The 21416-nt window shown below is 44.8% G+C and overlaps 1 protein-coding gene across 1 annotated transcript in view; it reads left to right on the top strand.

Annotated features, from left to right (window-relative positions):
• The window catches only part of MED27 (mediator complex subunit 27), an 83545-nt gene that overhangs the window by 26010 nt on the left and 36119 nt on the right, over nt 1–21416 (top strand). Inside the window, exon 3 of the mRNA XM_032232452.1 lies at nt 13866–13996. Coding sequence (XP_032088343.1) covers nt 13866–13996 — 131 coding nt within the window. The remainder of the gene's footprint in view (nt 1–13865; nt 13997–21416) is intronic.

Genomic DNA, 21416 nt, shown 5'->3' with positions numbered 1-21416 from the left:
AGCACTTCTTTGATTTATGTCCTCTGCGGTGGGGATGGTGGTGGAGAAAAATAAAGCAAGAGAAGCGAATTATAAAGAGGTGGGGGCCACGTCAGTTCCCCCACCCCAAGCTCTCCTTAAAACCTGTTATTTTATTATTCCTTTAATCCAACTTGATGGATTTTTATTTCTCATATATATATATATATATATATATATATATATATATATATATATATATATATATATATGCAAAAAAATCACCCGTTTTAACGCTTTGAAGCACTTTAATGGGTCGGTGCTAAATTTAGAACTGTTTCCGGCAGCCAGTTCCGAGAGGCAAACGGTATCCTGGAATTTGATAATGCTGAGACGGCTAAAAGAGAGGAATAAGAGTGTGCCCCCCTAGTTTTCAGCAGCCTCGTGGGTTTTTCCTGCCCTGGGTCTGATCACAGGTTGTCTTGGTTTTATAGAATAACAGAGTTGGAAGGGACCTTGGAGGTCTTCTAGTCCAACCCCCTGCTTAGGCAGGAATCCCTGCACCACTTCAGACAAAGGGTCATCCAACAACTTCTTTAAAACTTCCCATGTTTTTGAAGAAGAAGCTTATGGGATGAGAAGCGAAACATCTTCAAAGGAAAACAAATTAAGTCTCCTTTTACCACAAATCCGGTGCTTTTTTGGGGGAGGCAATTGGACTTTTCTTGTTTTTCTTTGAAGACATTTCCCTTCTCATCCCAGAAGCTTCTTCAGCTCTGATGGTGGGAAACAGAAGGATTGAGTCAGAGCCGAGGAAGCTTCTGGGGTGAGAAACGAAACGCCTTCAAAAGAGAAATCAGAAAGTCCAGTTACCTCCTGGGGAAAAAAGCACCTTTGAGACAACCAGGATGACTGAGGATCTCCATAACCACAGGTCAGTTTCTCATTCAATTTTAACCGTTATTCTCAGCTTTGCGGAGAGGCGTTTTTTTCCCGTCCTCTGTTCCCAAGCAACCGTGTTATTTATTTGGCCCCAACATGCCGCCTCCCTTTGAGCTATTTTTCGCTGGTTGATTGACGGTGGAAAAAGTGAACATGAGGTTGGCGGAGTAACAGGGTTAAAGATGCTCAGAGGAAGGTGGCGATAACTCTAGCAATGCCATGCTTTGCAAAAAAGAAAAACCCCTCTGCCTTGCTTAACCACAGAAATTCTGGCCTCGTTCATGGTCGTAAACCGAGGAGTGCCTTGTCACCTGAAGATTTTTCACTAGGGTTTCAAGAATTAGTGTTTTAAAAGAAATCTCACCCAAATGGATCTTGATTTATTAACAGCCCTACCCAGGGGTGAGATTCAGCTGGTTTGCATCGGTTTGCCGAACTGGTTTTTGCAAGGACAGGCTGGCCCCGCCCTTCCCTTATTTACAGGGGTGAGATTGAGCCAGTTCGCACCGGTTCGGGCAAATCGAATGTTAATTTTGCATCCGGTTTGCCAGACCAGTTGTTCCAAGGACCGGCTGGCCCCGCCTACCCCTCCCTTCACTTGTTCACAGGGGTGAGATTGGGCCGGTTCGCACCGGTTCAGGCAAATCGAATGTTAATTTTGCATCCGGTTCGCCGAACCAGTTGTTGCAAGGACCGGCTGGCCCTGCCCACCCCTCCCTTCCCAGGAGTCTCCATGCGGCCCGTTCATCATGCCAGGTAAATGCAGGGCCAGCTGGAGGCTCTGGGAGGGCAAAGAACGGGTCTCCTAGAAGTCCGGAAACTACCCCATTTCCGGCCTTTGGAGCCCGGGGAAGGCCATTTTTGCTCTCCCGGAGGCTCGAGGAAAGCCTCCAGAGCCTGGGGCGGGAAAAAAACGCCCTCCCCCCGCCATGGTGCAGGAGGTCGAGTAGGTCACGTTCATCATGGCCACGCCCACCCAGCAACCGGGCAAGAGAACCGGTTGCTAATGTTTTTCAATCCCACCCCTGGCCCTATTGCAGTTTGGTGTGTTACCCTGCTTTTTGCAACATCTTCTAAACAAAAAATGTTGATTATTGCAGGATATATTTTTTTTCTGCCGATACGGCTGTTCTTCCCTAGGCAGGTGTTTCCGTCGGCGACTCTTTTTGTTTTCCCGGTGTCTGAGTTGCACAACTGTCCCTTTGATCTCGCGGGGCTTCTCGGACGACGATAATTTTTAATTTTATTACCAGTTGTCACCCTGGACAAACGACCGGTCTTGTGACCTGCGCCTGAAATGATTTCCCACCCAATCCAGGGGGCGGAATATTTTGCTGAGTTAAAATGTTAACTTGTAATAAAAACAAGGTGAAAAGATGATTCCTAAGGAAACTTTACAGCAAGGGCAACCACATTTCCAAGCCCTGGGGTCTTCCCAACTAAAAATAAACATGAAAAGTGTTGTTGTTGTTGTTGTTGTTTGAAAACAAAACACAACTCTGAGAAATTTGGCAGATTCTTTGTATTTTGTGAGACTGACTTGTTCACCCTTATTAGACGTTAAATTTTGCAAGAAATTCTGATGTGAATTTCCTAATCCTCACAAGGTTTGACAGGATCAAGAACTGGGCACTTTTCAAAACTGTCCCAAAGGTGCTTTTTCAAGAGGCAACAGGACTTCCTTGGTTTTTCTTTGAAGACGTTTCACTTCTCATCCAAGAAACTTCTTCAGTTCTGACTCAGTTCTGAGCTTCTTGTCTGGTGTACCTGTTAAGAAAATGATCTTGGCAGTCAGGAGAAAGAGCTAGACAGTGGTCAGATAAAAGGCAGCTGAGCCCCAAGAAGCAAAACATCTCAGAAGGGACCCTCTCTAGTTTCCTAGACTGTAAAGGTAAGGGGGGAAGAGAGGTGCTTTCAGATATGACCTCGGGAGTCAGGAAGAAGAATTATAGACTAAACAATGGTCAGATAAAAGGCAGCTGAGCCCCAAGAAGGAAAAGGTATGTGGCAAACATCTCAGAAGGGACCCTCTCTAGTTTCCTAGACTGTAAAGGTAAGGGGGGAAGAGAGGTGCTTTCAGATATGACCTCGGGAGTCAGGAAGAAGAATTATAGACTAGACAGTGGTCAGATAAAAGGCAGCTGAGCCCCAAGAAGGAAAAGGGATGTGGCAAACATCTCAGAGGGGACCCTTTCTAGTTTCCTAGACTGTAAAGGTAAGGGGGGAAGAGAGGTGCTTTCAGATATGACCTCGGGAGTCAGGAAGAAGAATTATAGACTAAACAGTGGTCAGATAAAAGGCAGCTGAGCCCCAAGAAGGAAAAGGGATGTGGCAAACATCTCAGAAGGGATCCACCCGAATTTCTTGGGCTGAAAAAATAAGGGGGGGGGAGAGGTACTTTCAGACATAACCTTAGGAGTCCAGAAGAAGAAGAGTTACAGACTAAACAACAGTCAGGTAAGAGGCAGCTGAGCCCCAAGAAGGAAAAGGGATGTGGCAAACATCTCAGAAGGGACCCTCTCTAGTTTCCTGGACTGTAAAGATAGGGGGGGGGGGGAAGAGAGGTGCTTTCAGATAGGACCTCGGGAGACAGGAAGAAGAATTATAGACTAATAATGGTCAGATAAGAGGCAGCTGAGCCCCAAGAAGGAAAAGGGATGTGGAAAACATCTCAGAAGGGACCCTCCCTAGTTTCTTGGGCTCTATAAAGATAAGCGGGGGGAGAGAAGTACTTTCATACTTGCAAGAATCTCTTAATGCAACCTTACAATAAAGTTAGACCTAAATAAAGTGCTTCTAGTTAGACATCTCATCCGGACTACCTCATGAAGGCTTCGAAACCTAAGAGCCAAGATCCTAAGAAACAGCATTGTTTTCTTGTTTTTGACAAGGCGGCTTCCAAGTAAATCTCACCCACGTGTTTCACAAGCGTTCTCCGCTCCTTTTTTCTTGCTAATTTGCTTTCTCGGGTCCAGGCGGGCATGGAATTTACGCTGCCACCCGTTAAGAATACAATTGTCCCTTTATGGTTTGGCGCGGGGGGGGGGGGAAACAGGCCGACAATGGTTAAGAGAGTATATAAGCCATCTGCCAATAGAGCCCTTTAAACTAATAAATTACGTGGTCCACCGTAGACGCTCAGGTTAAATCTGTTCTGAAGAAGTCCACAATGGCAACATCAATAGAGAATTACATAGCAGGTGTTTAGGGATTCCCGGAGCTATCTCTCTCTCTCGCGCGCGCTCTCTCCCCAGAAATTTGCTATAATAAGATTCCTTGGGGGAATCTGATTGGCTGTGGCTGATTCAGAGTGACAGGACTGAGCAAAAGGGATAAGGTAAATTGCAATTCGAATCTCCCCCCCCCCCCTTTTAGCATTTTTGCAAGCCCTTTCAAATTTACCATTGAGGATGATTAGGGATGCACATCCACACGATCCGACATTGTAGGTATGCAGAGAACGGGCGCATAACTTGTTTTTCATTGGAAGAAGATGGCAAAAGACAAGGCACAAATTGTTCTGCTCCTATTGTGGCCTGCCAGCGGCCAGCATAGCTAGCAGCAGATTCAGACAGTGAGGAGGCTGGGGAGGAAGATGGGCCAGTGCTGGCGTCTGGGGAAGGCTCTAATGAGGGCTCTGTGTTGGAGGCAGAGAGGGGGCCAGGGCCGTATGCCACTTATCAGCTGCCTTCAGAGTCAGACATCAGTGAGGCAGAAGAACAGCTAGAGCCTGTTCCCAGTGTGCGTATGCGCAGAATGGCCAGACGAAGGGAAGCGCTAAATAACAGGAGTCAACCTGGGAGTAAGACCACAGGGGGACGATGAATGGCTCTTCCCAGAGGATATAAAAGAGGAGCAAAAGGGGAGTGGAGTTTGCAAGAGACAATTAGTTTGCTTCATTGGTTCGTGACTCTCAGAGACTCCTTGCCAAGTTCTGCAGAGATCGGCCTGGCAGCTCTCCAAGCCAGATAAGGTCTGTGATAGTAAATCCTCCCTCGAAAGACTTTGCTGGATGTGAATGAGCAGAATTCACAGGAAATTAATAAAATAGGTTTTTGTTGGGACCAGGAGTTTGCTTCATGCTCTTGGGAAGCCTCGGTCAGAACAGCTCCAGGTCTCTTTGATCTGTTTCGGAGGCAGAGAATTGACAGGCCAATGGGTGGGATGGGTGGCACAAGATGCCAGTTCTTCATTTGCGAGAATAGTCCTTAACAGAATTCCTGGCAGGATGATTAGGATTCCTTCAGTGGTAGCTGTTGGTTTGAATTGCTTCCAATAAAAGAGAATAAGAATAAGAAGAGAAGAGTTGGAAGGGACTTTGGAGGTCTTCTAGCCCAACCCCTTGCTTAGGCAAGAAACCCTACACCCTTTCAGACAAATGGTTATCCAACATCTTCTTAAAAACTTCCAGTGTTGAAGCATTCACAGCTTCCGGAGGCAAGTTGTTCCACTGATTTAACATTTAAAAACAGAATTTATGCTGGCTCCCTTGTTTACATTTCCACACAGTCCTAAAGCTGCCTCCAAATTCCCCCCTAGACATCCTTAAGTGTGGAATCTTAGCACTTGGGGAAGTGATTATGTCACGGAACTCTTTAAACAACAATGAGGTTTAGGTTTTTTTAGGTTTTATTGGGATTTATATGCCGCCCTTTTCCCTGAGGGGACTCAGGGCGGCTTACAACCACAGGGGAGGGGAAGTGCAAGGTCAAAACAAACACTTTGTGAACAAAAGAAAAATAATAAAACACAACTTTCATTCAGCAATCAAACACTCGGGCGGGTAATTGGAAGCCTATCCCCAGGCCTGCTGGGAGAGCCAGATCTTGAGGGCTGCGCGGAAGGTCTGGATCGTGGTGAGGGTGCGGATCTCCATGGGGAGCTCGTTCCATAGGGTCGGGGCAGCAACAGAAAAGGCTCTCCTCCGTGTGGTCGCCAGTCGACATTGACTGGCAGATGGAATTCGGAGGAGGCCCAGTCTGTGCGATCTGATTGGTCGATTTAGGGAGGTAATCGGCAGAAGGCGGTCTCTCAAGTACCCAGATCCACTACCATGGAGTGCTTTAAAGATGGTCATCATTATCCTGAAGCGCACCCGGAGACCAACAGGCAGCCAGTGCAGCTCGCGGAGGACAGGTGTAACGTGGGCGAACCGAGGTGCGCCCACTATCACTCGCGCGGCTGCATTTTGGACTAGCTGTAGTCGCCGGATGCACTTCAGGGGCAACCCCATGTAGAGCCCATTGCAGTATTCCAGTCTAGAGATCACAAGGGCTCGAGTGACTGTTGTGAGGGCCCCCCCGATCTAGGTAGGGCCGCAACTGGCGGACCAGGCGAACCTGGGCAAATGCCCCCCTGGTCACAGCTGACAGCTGATGGTCAAAAGTCAGCTGTGGATCCAGGAGGACTCCTAAGTTGCGAACCCTATCTGAGGGGTATAAAATTTGACCCCCAGCCTAAGCGTTGGTGTATTAGCCAAATTATTGGGGGGGAAACACAACAGCCACTCGGTCTTATCCGGGTTGAGCACCAGTTTGTTAGCACTCATCCAGTTCTTAACGGCCTCCAGACCCCGGTTCATCACGTCCACCGCTTCATTGAGTTGGCACGGGGCGGACAGATACAATTGCGTATCGTCCGCATATTGATGGTATTTTATCCCGTGCCTCCGAATGATCTCGCCCAGCGGTTTCATGTATATGTTAAATAGTAGGGGGGATAGGACCGAACCCTGAGGTACTCCACATGTTAGGGGCCTCAGGGACGATCTCTGCCCCCCCACTAACACCGACTGCGACCTGTCCGAGAGGTAGGAGGAGAACCACCGCAAAACAGTGCCTCCCACTCCCACCTCCCGCAGTCGTCGCAGAAGGATACCATGGTCGATGGTATCGAAAGCCGCTGAGAGGTCAAGGAGAACCAGGATGGACGCATAGCCTCCATCTCTGGCCCTCCAGAGATCATCGGTCAATGCGACCAAAGCGGTTTCTGTGCTGTAACCAGGTCTGAAGCCGGACTGGAAGGGGTCAAGATAACTAGCTTCCTCCTGAAATACAGCCCAGCTAAATACTTTTGCGTATTGGGCCTTCTATCTTACGGATTGGGTTGACTAAACTGGTTGCAGTCCAGGGAATTTGCCAGAGGTCCCGCGGGCTCAGACAACGACTCCAGCAATAAAGGAAGGAGCCCCTCTCTAAAATACAGCATGCATGTTGCTGGGCACGTTAAATAATATATAAATCAGGTTGGAGAGGACCTGCCCATCCGATTTATTAACTTTGACCTTTTTCCCCCATTATAAAGATGGCTTGGTAAATATTTAATGGGTTCTTAACAGCTCTTGACAGTGGGATCTCTGTTCCTGGAAGCCAAAGACTTGTGTTTGTGTGTGTGTGTGAGGCGGGGGGGGGGGGCAGTCCTACATGATTAACAAAGATTTTTTTAATCAAGAGGGCTTGGCCACCCAACAAAAAAAATACCTTCTGTTTTTAAATATTAATCAGTGGAACAACCTGCCTCCTGTCATGGCCCGCCAGCTGAGCTGGAGCAGATTCGGACAGTGAGGAGGTTGGGGAGGAAGATGGGCCAGTCCTGGAGTCTGGGGAAGGCTCGGATGAGGGCTCTGTGTCAAAGGCAGAGAGGAGGCCAGGGCCGTCTGACAGTTATCAGCTGCCTTTGGAGTCAGACATCAGTGAGGCAGAAGAACAGCTGGAGCCTGTTCCCAGTGTGCTCATGCGCAGAGTTGCTAGACGAAGTGAACAGCTAAAGAACAGGGGTCGACTTGGGAGTAAGACCATAGGTGGATGATGAATGGCCCCTCCCAGAGGAAATAAAAGAGGAGCAAAAGGAGAGTGGAGTTTGCAGGAGACAATTAGTTCACTTAATTGGTTAGTGACTCTCTAAGACTCCTTGCCAAGTTCTGCAGAGATCGGCCTGGCAGCTCTCCAAGCCAGAGAAGGTCCTTGACTGTAAATCATCCCTTGAAAGACGTTGCTGGATGTGAGTGAGCAGAATTCACAGTCAATTAATAAAAGGGATTTTTGTCGGGACAAGGAGTTTGCTTCATGCCTGCATCAGAACAGTATCATATAACAAGACAACATATAACAAGACGGCACTTGAAGGCAGGACAAGAAGCACCGGATGGAAACTAATCAAGGAGAGAAGCATCCTAGAACTAAGGAGAAACTTCCTGACTGTGAGAACAATTAACCAGTGGAACAACTTGCCTCCAGAAGATGTGAATGCTCGAACACTGGAGGTTTTTGGATGTTGGATAACCATTTGTCTGAAGTGGTGTAGGGTTTCCTGCCTGAGCAGGGGGTTGGACTAGAAGACCTCCAAGATCCCTTCCAGCTTTGCTGTTCTATTCTAAATAGAAATACCTAAGCTTGAAACCCTTCCAAATGAGACATTAGACTACTAGAACGACTTAGGAAAACTGCCGAAAACCTAAACAAGGATATTAAAGAGCAGAGAAATCTACCTTGCCGGTGTAGTCAAAGTTGTGTTTTACCCTGCTTCAGTAGGCCGGAATGGAGCTCAGAGCTACTCTATATAAACAGGGAGCAAGCCACACTCGATAGCACTGATGATGTTCCCTAGTTGGGCCATGAAATGTCTGCAAACAGCCAAGCTCAGAGGGCATTAAGAAGTTCAGATTAACAACACGGGGGTTTCATTTTTAAAAAAAATTCCAGTCAACATCTATATGCACCCGTGGCACGACAAAACCACGCTCGACTAAAGCGCGCCCGATTAAACTGCGTCGCTGACGTCATCAACAGGGCGACAACAGCGAGCGCGGAGAAAGAAGGGCGCTTTAAATAGCGCTTTGAAAGCAAGCCGATTCAACTTAAGGTAAGGGTTAGGTTTAGGGTTAGGTTTAGGGTTAGCTTTAGGGTTAGGTTAAGGGTTAGGGTTAGGTTAAGGGTTAGGTTTAGGGTTAGGTTTAGGGTTAGGTTAAGGGTTAGGATTAAGATTAGGGTTAGGTTAAGGATTAGGTTTAGGGTTAGGTTAAGGGTTAGGTTTAGGGTTAGGTTTAGGGTTAGGTTTAGGGGGGTTAGGTTTAGGTTTAGGGGTTAATTTTAGGTTTAGCGTTTACAGCGTGCTTCTGTCTCCGCGCTCTTGTCGCCCTGTGATGACGTCAGCTATGCGGTTTCGTTGAGCACGCTTTAGTCGAACACGGTTTTGTGGTGGAACCATATGCACCAACAAGCTTCCTTCCATCCTCTCCTATTCTGGCATTCCTTCTTAAGCCATCTTCCCCGAGCATTCGTAGGCCTGTGATGAATCACGATCCATTACTTTAATGGTCCCGGTTTTCTTCCTCCCTCTGCTCTCCAGCTCCAAAATTGTAATTGCAAATGTGTAATCCGCGCATTATCTTAATTGAGCTTCTGATTATGTGGCCCGTATAGTTAAGAAAACCGGGAGCAGTTAATTTATCATTTTTGGATTGGTCCAACTAGCCATTTCCAAGTCCCTTAAATGATGAAGGCTCTTTCAATGGGACACGTGCTGACTCTCAAGATTGCTATCGGCTTGATTTTCTCCAAATTGGAAGGAAGACTTCTATGGGGTGTCCCTGTGTGCTTAAATATTTGGCAAAAAAACCCCCAAAAAACGAGGAATGAGGAGAGAAACAAAGTTAGTAACTCTCTCCAAGGCCTCTAAATTACTGACTGAGAATCGTGATTAGCCAAAAGAACATGCATTTCCACTAATTAGTTTGTCCCTTAAGTTTATGGCTACTCTTCCAAAAAGAAAAACAAAGAAAAAGCAGGCTCGGTTGAATGGTTTGAAGTGTGAGGACCAGTTTGAAAAGCCCCTTTTTCAGGGCGGTTGTAACAGTGCTGTGGAGGGAAACGGGCGGTTCAGAAATAGAAAATATAAATACGGATTTTTTTTTAAAAAAAAACTTAGAACAGTCGCTTCTATGACTGGTTGTAAGTCCTGGTAATAATCATCTCTGCCCCTGCGTCTCCAGTCTGAGCTCTGGAGCAGGTGATGAATTGTTTTTTTTTAGGTAGTCAGGCAGACAAATAGATCAATAGACACATATAGATAGACAAGTAGACAGACAGACAGACAAAGATATAATGAGATGGATGGATAAGAGAAAGAAAGAAAGAAAGAAAGAAAAATAGATAGATAGATGATAGATGATAGAAAGATAGATGATAGATAGATAAATAGACAGACAAACAGACAGACAGACAAGTAGATAGAGATGGATAGACAGACAGACGGACAAGGATATGAGAGACAGACAGACGGACAAGGATATGAGAGACAGATAGAAAGACAAATATATGAATTAGACAGACAGATAGATAAGATAATAGTAGATCGGTAGGTAGGCACTCAAATAGATCAATAGACAGATATACTGTAGATAGACAAGTAAATAGACAGAAAGACAGATAGTTAAAGATATAATGAGATGGATGGGTAGAGAGATAAAAGATAGGTAGAGAGACAGACAAAGAGATCAATAGACACACAGATAGATATAGATAGATAAGCAGAGAGAGAGATTAGATAGATAGGTAGGTAGGTAGGTAGATAGATAAATAGATAAGATATGATAGATAGCTAAAGATATAATGAGATGGATGGGTAGAGAGATAAAATGTAGAGAGACAGACAAAGAGATCAATAGACAAACAGATAGATATAGATAGACAAGCAGAGAGAAAGAGATTAGATGATTGATAGATAGATAGATAGATAGATAGATAGATAGATAGATAGATAGATAGATAGATAAGATGATAGATAGCTAAAGATATAATGAGATGGATGGGTAGAGAGATAAAAGATAGGTAGAGAGACAGACAGACAAAGAGATTAATAGACACACAGATAGATATAGATAGACAAGCAGAGAGAGAGATTAGATGGATGGATGGCTAGATAGATAGATGATAGATAGATAGATAGGATAGATAGGATAGATAAGATAGAGGATAGATAGATAGCTAAAGATATAATGAGATGGATGGATAGAGAGATCAAAGATAGAGAGACAGACAAAGAGATCAATAAACACACAGATAGATATAGATAGACAAGCAGAGAGAGAGAGATTAGATGATAGATAGATAAAGATATAATGATAGACAGACAGATCTGTCTGTCTTATGAATTTATATCTTATCAATCTATATCTAATCTTGATATATCATCAATCTATAATGATAGATAGACAGTCAGACAGACACATACAGATCTATATCTCTACATCTATCTATAGCTCGCTCTATCCATCCCTCCATGCCTCGTGGCCTCTGCTTGCAAAGCTTTTTTTGTAGACCGAACCCAGCGAAGCTCCTGATCTCCAGAGACAAGGCCGGGTCTTTCCCAAATAAAATTGTCCGTCTTCCCTTGATGAACATGCCTGCAGAGGACATTTGAACACGAGCCCTGGTGTCATCTTCTCAGTCACTTGCTGATGATCACTCTGGTTGCGGAAAGTCCTTCAGTTTCCCAGACAAAGCGTAGGAATGTTTGGCCAGAGAGACCCCAGAATAACCATATGGCCGATGGCGTCTGTTTCTTCTGGAGGCAAAATGCTTTGGGTGGCATCAAATGGCACCTTTTTTTTTTTTGGAAGGAAGTATCAAATTTCTGGGCCAAAATCCTTTCCATGCCTGGCTTGAGGAAGCAAATGAATGAAATAAAAAGAGGCCCTTTGGCTGTTATTGGTGTTTGTACATCCCTCGTTCTTTTTAATTTAACACTATTTTTTTAACAAATATTAGTTAATAGACATTAAAAGAAATATCTATATTTCAATAGAATGTAAAAAACAAACTGATGCAGTGGCTAAGACGCTGAGCTTGTCAATCAGAAAGTTCGGCAGTTCGAATCCCTAGTGCCGCGTAACGGAGGGAGCTTCTGTTACTTGTCGCAGCTTCTGCCAACCTAGCAGTTTGAAAGCACGTAAAAAATGCAAGTAGAATTTTTGATTTGATTTGATTTGTTTATTATTTATAGGCCGCCCTTTTCCCTGAGGGGACTCAGGGCGGCTTACAATTTATAGGGAGGGGAATACAAGACAAGACATGAGACAATACATAAGTAAAATAGAACACAACATTCATTCATCATTCGGGTGGGGACGGATTAGAATCTTTATCCCCAGGCCTGACGGGATAGCCAGATCTTGAGGGCTGTGCGGAAGGTCTGGACGGTGGTGAGGGTGCGAATCTCCACAGGGAGATCGTTCCAAAGGGTCAGAGCTACTACTGAAAAGGCTCTCCTCCGCGTAGTTGCCAGTCGACACTGACTGGCGGATGGAACTCGGAGGAAAATAGGAACCACCTTTGGTGGGAAGGTAACAGCGTTCCATGCACCTTCAGTGTTGAGTCATGTCGGCCACATGACCACAGAGACGACTTCAGACAGCGCTGGCTCATCGGCTTTGAAACTGAGATGAGTGCCGCCCCCTAGAGTTGGGAACAACTAGCACAGATGTGCAGAGGGAACCTTTACATTTACCTTTTAAAAACAGAAAGAAAGGAACATAAATAGTCAGAAAGAGGAATGGAGAAAGAGAAATAATAAGGAAAAAGAGCATAGGAATGAAAAGAAACAAAAAGATAGAAATAAACCCCCAAAACTCACTTGCAACTTCTTTTGCAAATGGTATAAATGAAGCTTAAATGAATCTTGCAGTTTAGAATTCTACTATCGTATCCGATTTTCAAACAGTCAGTCATTTTTACCAATCTTCAAATCCACACGTCATATTTTGGTAAAGTTTTTTTTCTCCATCTTTGCCAAAAGTCCAACAGTGTCTTCCATTGAGAGTTGCTGTACATTTTGCAAATGTATATGTGTGTGTGTGTATTGTGTCATATGTGAGGGAGCATACTGCTTCCCTTTTCTGTCTTTCGACTCAGCCTAGGAGCCATCCAGGCAGAAAGCCATTTTTTTAATGTTGCCTTTGTTACTTTTGTGTTGCATTTGTGCTGATAAATAAATAAAGGGAGACTAGTATAGATCTATTTCAAGCTATTTAGCTCTCATCAGCTAGCCATACCCTTACTGGGATTTGAATCTGGGCTGTTTTATATCTTAGGCAGTTATATTAGCCACTAAGCCACAGGCTCTCTTCCTTTATCATATATGTATGTATGTATGTATGAATGTATGTATGTATGTATATGCATATGTACATGTACATGTATATCTCCTTTATCATATATATATATTTCTAATGAGAGGAGTTGTTCATTTTGACTTGCCTGCTAGTTCCATCACTTTGACTGACTAACTGCTCTTCTGTTGTCATTATTTATTTTTATTTTTTGGTATTCTGCTTTATTATTTTTACTTTTATTATTATTTTTTATTTTATTTTCAAGTTGGCAAACAAACCTAATTCTCCTCCCTCCTTCTATTTCCCCCAAAATAACTCTGTTGAGGTGAGCAGTGCTGAGAGTGAGTGACTGGCCCAAAATCACCGAGCCACCTTTTATGCTTAAAGTGGGACTAGAACTCCCAGTCTCCTGGTGATTAACCCAGTCACCCAGCTAGCTTTTATGCCTAAAGTGGGGCTAGAACTCCCAGTCTCCTGGTGTTGGCCCAAACTCATCCAACCAGTTTTTATTCCTAAAGTGGGACTAGAACTCACGGTCTCCTGGTGATTGGCCCAAAATCACCCAGCTGGCGTTCAGGCCTATAGTGGGACTAGAACTCCCAGTCTCCTGGTGTTGGTCCAAAATCATCCAACCAGTTTTTATGCGTAAAGTGGGACTGGAACTCACGGTCTCCCACTTTCTAGCCGGGTGCCTTAACCACTGGATCAAACGAGCTATCCTACTCTTAGAGTACAATGTTTCCAATGCAAAGCGTTGTTGCTACTACCAAATGTAAGATGAAAGTACCCCTGATTCTTTCCTAGAATTCTGCCCATTGACCTCATGAGCATTTATTGTGCGTCTTCCTATTTCCAGCTGCAATATCACACCGGCCTGGCCTCTGGTCTTCTGAATCAGCAGTCGTTGAAGAGGTCAGCGAACCAAATGGGGGTTTCTGCCAAGCGAAGGCCAAAGACCCAGCCCACCACCTTGGTGTTACCACCTCAGTAAGTATCCCAACGTGTGTGCATGTGTGAATGAAATCTGGTTTACAAATGGAATCCTGGTTTTGGTGGGTCAGGTGTGCTGGTGGCTTCCGGGCCTAAGACAGGACTAGAATTCACAGCCTACTGGTGATTGGTACAAAGTCACCCAGCTGGATTTCGTGGCTAAGGCAGGACTAGAACTCCCCATCTCCTGGTGATTGGTACAAAGTCACCCAGCTGGTTTTTATGCCTAAGGCAGGACTAGAACTCACCATCTCCTGGTGATTGGTGCAAAGTCACCCAGCTGGATTTCGTGGCTAAGGCAGGACTAGAACTCCCTGTCTCCTGGTGATTAGTACAAAGTCACCCAGCTGGTTTTTATGCCTAAGGCAGGACTAGAACTCACCATCTCCTGGTGATTGGTGCGAAGTCACCCAGCTGGTTTTCATGGCTATGGCAGGACAAGAACTCCCTGTCTCCTGGTGATTAGTACAAAGTCACCCAGCTGGTTTTTATGCCTAAGGCAGGACTAGAACTCGCCTTCTCCTGGTGATTGTTGCGAAGTCACCCAGCCGGCTTTCATCGCTAAGTCTGGGTTAGGATTCTCAATTTGCCAGTTTCTAGCCTGTTGCCTTCCTCATTAGACCAAACCAGCTTGGTGCAATGTGGGAATTGGGTCAACCTGTTGTGGGGGGGCACACTGTGAATAGAGGGTCCTGACATATGAAGCCCCTTTCTGGAAGCCCTTGAGATGGCCCAAGGGCATCCATGGACATAGTCTCCATTTCTTTCCAGTTTTCCACCTAGCTGTCGTCATTTGCAGACGGACGGATTGCCATGGGTGCGTCCATGCATGTGTGATTTTTTTTCCAGCCATCCTTCCCACCCCGACAAAGCCGGCTCCGTGCTTTGTTAGCGAGCTTCTCTCCGTCTCTTCCGATCTGCTCATTATTCTCCATCAGGCTGACAAGAAAAATGGAACGACGGGTGAAATTAAATAATTGCTTAAAACTCCGAGATGAGCTGCTCGTTCCCCCCGGACTTCCCTGCCGGGTGAGGAAATAGGTTTTGTCTGGTTGAGAATCCTCCAGTCGGGACGTGATAACAACAAGGAGACTTTGGCACTTTTTGGGGGTGTGTGTCTGTGGGGTGGGAGGAATGAGAGACCCGGGAGAAGAGGGAATAAGAGGAAAATTTTGTGGAATTGCTTTTCGATTTCTAGCGCTGTCTTCAGAGGTTTTGGGAGCACTGTGGAACGTCTATGATTGGATCTTGAAATTTGACAGCCCACATAACCAGGTTTCATCATAGTTTGAAAGCAAGGGGGGGGAGTTGGGCAAGTGGTGCCCCCATTTTATGGTTGAACCATGCGATCCAGACAAGCAGATTTTCCAAATCTTTGGTTAGCCCCCCTTCCTGTTTTTTGTTAGGAAAGGATCAAACTTCTATGCCGAGCATCTCGCCGAGGCAACTATAATGAAAACGTGATAGAAATCCTTAAAACAATAAATAAAAAACGAGAGAGAGGGAGGGAGGGAGAGAGAGGGAAGGGGTGTCATGAATCAGAGACATAAATGGATGCATGGGGGATGGATGGATGGATGAATAGGTGGGGGGTGGGTGGATAGATAAAAAGATAGACAGATAGACAGATGAGTGGGATGGATGAATGGATAGATGGATGAAAAGAGAGAGATGTGCCATGAACGAGAGATGTGTTATAAATGGGTGGGTGGGTGGGTAGTTCGATAAATAGATTTGATGTGTGGTGCGAGAGAGAGATGATGGATGGATGGATGGATGGATGGATGGATGGATGGATGGATGGATGGATGAATGGATGGATGGATGGATGGATGGATGGTATTGGTGTGATGGACAGACAGAGATAGAGGGAAAGAAAGATGGATGGATGGAATTGATGTGATGGACAGAGAGAGATGGAGGGAGGGAGAGATGGATGGACGGATGGATGGATGGATTGGTAGATGGATCGATAGATATGTGTGCGAAAGGGGGTTGGATGGATGGGATTGGTGTGATGGAGAGAGAGATGGAGGAAGAGAGAGATGGATGGAGGGATGATGGATTGGTAGATGGATAGATAGATTAGATATGTGTGAGAGAGAGATGGATGGATGGGATTGGTGTGACGGACAGAGAGATGGAGGGAGAGATGGATGAATAGATGGAGGGATGGATGGATTGGTAGATGGATAGATAGATTAGATATGTGAGAGAGAGAGATGGATGGATGAATGGGATTGGTGTGACGGACAGAGAGATGGAGGGAGGGAGAGATAGGTGGATGGATGGATTGGTAGATGGATCAATAGATGGATTAGATATGTGTGTTTGTGTGAGATGGATGGATGGATGGGATGGGTTTGACAGAGAGAGAGAGAGAGGGAGGGAGGGATGGAATGATGGATGGATTGGTAGATGGATTGATAGATTTGATGTGTGTGTGAGAGAGAGATATGATAGGTAAATGGATGGATGGATGGTTGGGATTGGGGTGAGGGACAGACAGAGACAGACAGATAGAGGGAGAGATGGATGGATGGACTGATAAATATCTCAATTCTGGCCTTAAAATATATTTATGTATTCATGTAATCAATTTATATAGCCAGTAAAGGCTTTATTTATGAAAATTTCCCCTGGAATCAGCACTGATCCAACCTCAACCCAGTCAGTATCATTCCTTGAAATGGGCTGAGGTTTCCCCTCCTCTCCTTTCTTTGCTCTTTTCCTCTCTCTTTTTCTCCCCCGCAAAAAAACCCCAAAACCCTCCAAGGGCTGTGACTTTTCCCTCTCTTTTGATTGTCTCCGGAGATGAGAGTCGGAAACTACTTCTTCAGATTGTAAAAGCGTTCAGGAACCAAATTCAGTGGAGAATAGATCCATCTGTTTTATGTCGCTTTCCACCTTGAGCTGATAGCCTTCCACTTCATCAAAAAAAAAAATTAAGTCATTCTGATCGGTTTTATATGCAGCGATCACTCTTGGATTCCAATAATTCTCTCTCTGAGTGGAGCCAAATTTTTGTCATGTAATACGCAAGGCGTGCAGCCGTTAGATTGGCATGCTTAATTAATTTCTCAACTAATGCTCGTTTTATGTCTGTAATGTGTCATTGGCCGTAATAAAGAATCGTTCTGAGCTTTTCCATGGTCATATCAACCTGAAGTAGATTAATCTATACTTGTGAGCACTCTTTTTTTTCCCCTTTCTTTCTTTCTTTCTTTCTTTCTTTTGGCAAAGTACAGCTGGGCCTGTCGGTAAAAACCTGGAGAATTTCTTCTGCATCGATAGATGGAAAGACAGATGGAAGAGAGAGAGAGAGATGAGATAATGTAGATAGAAAGATTGATAGATGGTAGATAGGTAGATAGATAGATGAGATACTGTATAGAAAGATAGATGATAGATAGATATGAGATACTGTAGATAGAAAGATAGATGATGTATAAATAGATAGATGATAGACAGATGAGAAAATGTAGATAAAAAGATTGATAGAGGGTAGGTAGGTAGATAGATAGATAGATAGATAGATAGATAGATGAGATACTGTATAGAACGATAGATGGTAGATGACAGACAGATAGATAGATAGATAGATAGATAGATAGATATGAGATGCTGTAGATAGAAAGATAGATAGATGATATATAAATAGATACATGATAGATAGACAGACAGATGAGATAATGTAGATAGAAAGATTGATAGATGGTAGGTAGGTAGGTAGATAGGTAGGTAGATAGGTAGGTAGATAGATGAGATACTGTATAGAAAAATAGATGGTAGATGATAGATAGATAGATAGATAGATAGATAGATAGATAGATAGATAGATAGATAGATGGATAGATGGATAGATATGAGATACTGTAGATAGAAAGATAAATAGATGATAGATAAATATATAGATGAGATAGATAGATAGATAAATGAGATACTGTAGATAGAAAGATAGATGATAGATAGATGATGGATGAGATTCTGTAGATAGATAAAAACATAGATTGATAGATGATACATAGGTAGATTAGAGTTTTCTACTGTATAGAAAGATAGATAGATGATATATAAATAGATAGATGATAGATAGACAGATGAGATACGGTAGATGAAAGAAAGAAAGAAAGAAAGAAAGAAAGAAAGAAAGAAAGAAAGAAAGAAAGATATAGCTAGATAGATGAGATACTGTAGATAGATAGAAAGATAGATTGAGATGATAGATAGATGATAGATAGAAGGGTGGGTGGCTGGCTGGAAGGATAGAACAGAGGGATAAATAGACAGACAGACAGAATACAGATAGATTTTACAAATAGATAGAAGGGATTAATGGATGGATGGATGGATAGAAATTTATAGACAGAATTGGTCCTGTGTGCAGCCTTCGTTGCCTTACTCTATCTGTAGAACTTTGTAGGAATTTTGTACAATCCTAACCGTGAGCGCAAACAACCGTCGCAAAAAAAAAAGTTGCAAATAATATGTGACAAAGTAAAGATTTCTATTCCAGAGAGACCAAAGAAAGCTAAACTTCGAGTTATAACTTCGACTCTTCTAAATGTCTTTACTACAATACTGATTTTTGGCTTTTCTCTCTTTCTTTCCCTCTCTTTCTCTCGCACTCACAGACCCTCACTGGCAAATGTCGCATTAAGTAACAATATTCATTAAGCACCGCCGAGATAATATGCAATAAAAGAATAATCCACAGGCCTCGGTCTCCCCTTCTCCCTGGAAGAGTTAATATAATTAAAGATTAAAATACTGTGTGCTTTTTCCGAGATGGAGATCCCTTTTTTATACAAAAGGGGAATTGCATTAATAAGGAAGAGATCATTTTCCAATAATGTGGGGTATGAAAGGAGATGCTTTTGATATCCTGCTCGTGCGGCTTATCGTGCCGTTCCTCGCATGATTGTATTTTCGGGACATTAAATTAGCGAGTGCAAAAAAATAACAGAATTGATTTTTGAAGAATGATACAAGTTTTGCGGGATGTACCTCTGCGTCTTGGCTCAGTCTATATCAGGGATGTCAAACTCAAGGCCTGCGGGCCGCATCCAGCCCGCAGTGTCAACTCATAAAGCATTCTTGGCCTGCTCTCAAGTTGCCATAGGCAGGAGGGGGTGGGGGGAGAACTGACGGAGCAGCTCGGCAGCTACGACCAGAAACACATTCCACACATACCTTTCTCAAGGCTGTATCTCAGATTACCAGAGCCAGCTGGAGAGGTGTGTTTTCTATTGGAGAATGTGAGGGGGGAAACAGGGTCATAGTTGGGCTGCAAATTATGTGGGCCAGAGCTGAAGAGAGCCGAGGTGGCGCAGTGGTTAAATGCAGCACTGCAGGCTACTTCAGCTGACTGCAGTTCTGCAGTTCGGCTGTTCCAATCTCACCGGTTCAGGGTTGACTCAGCCTTCCATCCTTCTGAGGTGGGTAAAATGAGGACCCAGATTGTTGTTGGGGGCAATATGCTGACTCTGTAAACCGCTTAGAGAGGGCTGAAAGCCCTATGAAGCGGTATATAAGTCTAACTGCTATTGCTATTGCTATTGAATTCACTCGGGTACATGCTAACATGTTGCTCCTAATAAATAACTGGATTTCTTTTGAAACTTGGCTTGAGGCTCATGAGCTAATTAGGGCATCCCTCAGAACCCTGACACGCAGGGTGCTTAAATCTGGCCCATCCTGGAAACAGCAAAGGACCATCCCGCGGTGCCTCAGCTGACAGAAACGGAGCTTGGGAGGGCCACACGCGGAGCCTTGATGAGTGACCATTCAAAATTAAGACAGTACTTTTTCACACTTTAATGGCCGTTGCAGCATCCCTATGGTCACATGATCAAAATTCAGATCCTCGGCCACAGATTCATATTAAGTGAATTGCTGCCATTGTTAAGTTGGTTGTTAAGCGAACTTGGCTTTCCCTGTCAACTTGGCTTGTCCGGAGGCCGCAAAAGAGGATCACGTGATTCCCCTGGGGATACTGTGAGGGTCATAAATAGGAGTCCGTTGCTGAACGACTGAATTTGAATCCCATGACCATGATCTTAAGTCCTAAGTCCTTTTTTCCAGTTGTAACTTCAAACAGTCACTAAACAAACTGTCGTTAAGTGTTTTGACCCTACTCTCTAAACACAACAAGCCCGCTGAAGTTAACTCAAAAGATTCCCTTTATTAGGAATGCCGGCACCCCCAGCAAAAAGTTTCTCTCAGAGGCTAACAACTCCATCCTGCTGGAAGATGAATAGTTGTCTGCCACATCCATTCATCTCCGCCCCCTGCCTTTTATCCCCAGAGTTAGAGTGGGCCTTCGCTAGCAGCAGTGGCTCTTCCGTCCCAAGGACCGGCCCATAGATTTCCACTGCTCTCCTCTCCTCTGCCACATCTATTCATCTCTGCCACCTGCCTTTTATCCCCAGAGTTAGAGTGGGACTTCGCTAGCAGCAGTGGCTCTTCTGTCCCAAGGACCGGCCCATAGATTTCCACTGCTCTCTTCTCCTCTGCCACATCTATTCATCTCCGTCCCCTGCCTTTTATCTCCAGAGTTAGAGTGGGACTTTGCTAGCAGCAGTGGCTCTTCTGTCCCAAGGACCGGCCCATAGATTTCCACTGCTCTCTTCTCCTCTGCCACATCTATTCATCTCCGCCCCCTGCCTTTTATCTCCAGAGTTAGAGTGGGACTTTGCTAGCAGCAGTGGCTCTTCTGTCCCAAGGACCGGCCCATAGATTTCCACTGCTCTCTTCTCCTCTGCCACATCTATTCATCTCCGCCCCCTGCCTTTTATCTCCAGAGTTAGAGTGGGACTTTGCTAGCAGCAGTGGCTCTTCCGTCCCAAGAACCGGCCCATGGATTTCCACTGCTCTCCTTTCCTCTGCCGTCTGCACCTCCGCACGTCAGGCAGTGGATCCAGCTATACCTCCTGAACCTCATCAGGCACCTCCAGATCTGGGGGCTGTTCACTCTCCTTCTGAGGGCTGATGGACCTCTCTCTCTCTCTGTCTGCCAGCTCCATTCTCTCTTCCCCCTCGCAGGTCTCGGGTTGCCTTGATGCTGACCCTGAATCCCATACCTCCTCCTCTGATTCAGCTTCTGGAGGGGCCTACAAGCCAGAACAGGGTGCCATCCGAGACTGAATCACAAGAGCGGGCTCCTCCAAAGAAAATGGCACTTTTCTGCTAGCCAGGGCGCATTCAAAATTCATGGGGCATCAGAAGCATGGAAGGAATCCCTCCTTCCGCCCTTCGTTTTAAAATCCCTTTTTGGGAAGGTGATCTGCTCACTGTCAGCTCTTCCTGATAAGTGCAGGTTGATGTATGACTCCTTGACATTTCGCCCCGTAGGTGGAATTTCAGAAAGAGAAAGTCAGCGTGCAAACCTCATCTTGATACAGCAAACTTAGATGGA

This window comes from Thamnophis elegans, chromosome 16, assembly GCF_009769535.1.
Source record: "Thamnophis elegans isolate rThaEle1 chromosome 16, rThaEle1.pri, whole genome shotgun sequence".
NCBI classification, from domain to species: Eukaryota; Metazoa; Chordata; class Lepidosauria; order Squamata; family Colubridae; genus Thamnophis; species Thamnophis elegans.
The sequence above is the reverse complement of the archived record's forward strand: the minus strand, read 5'-3'. Positions and strand labels throughout refer to the sequence as shown.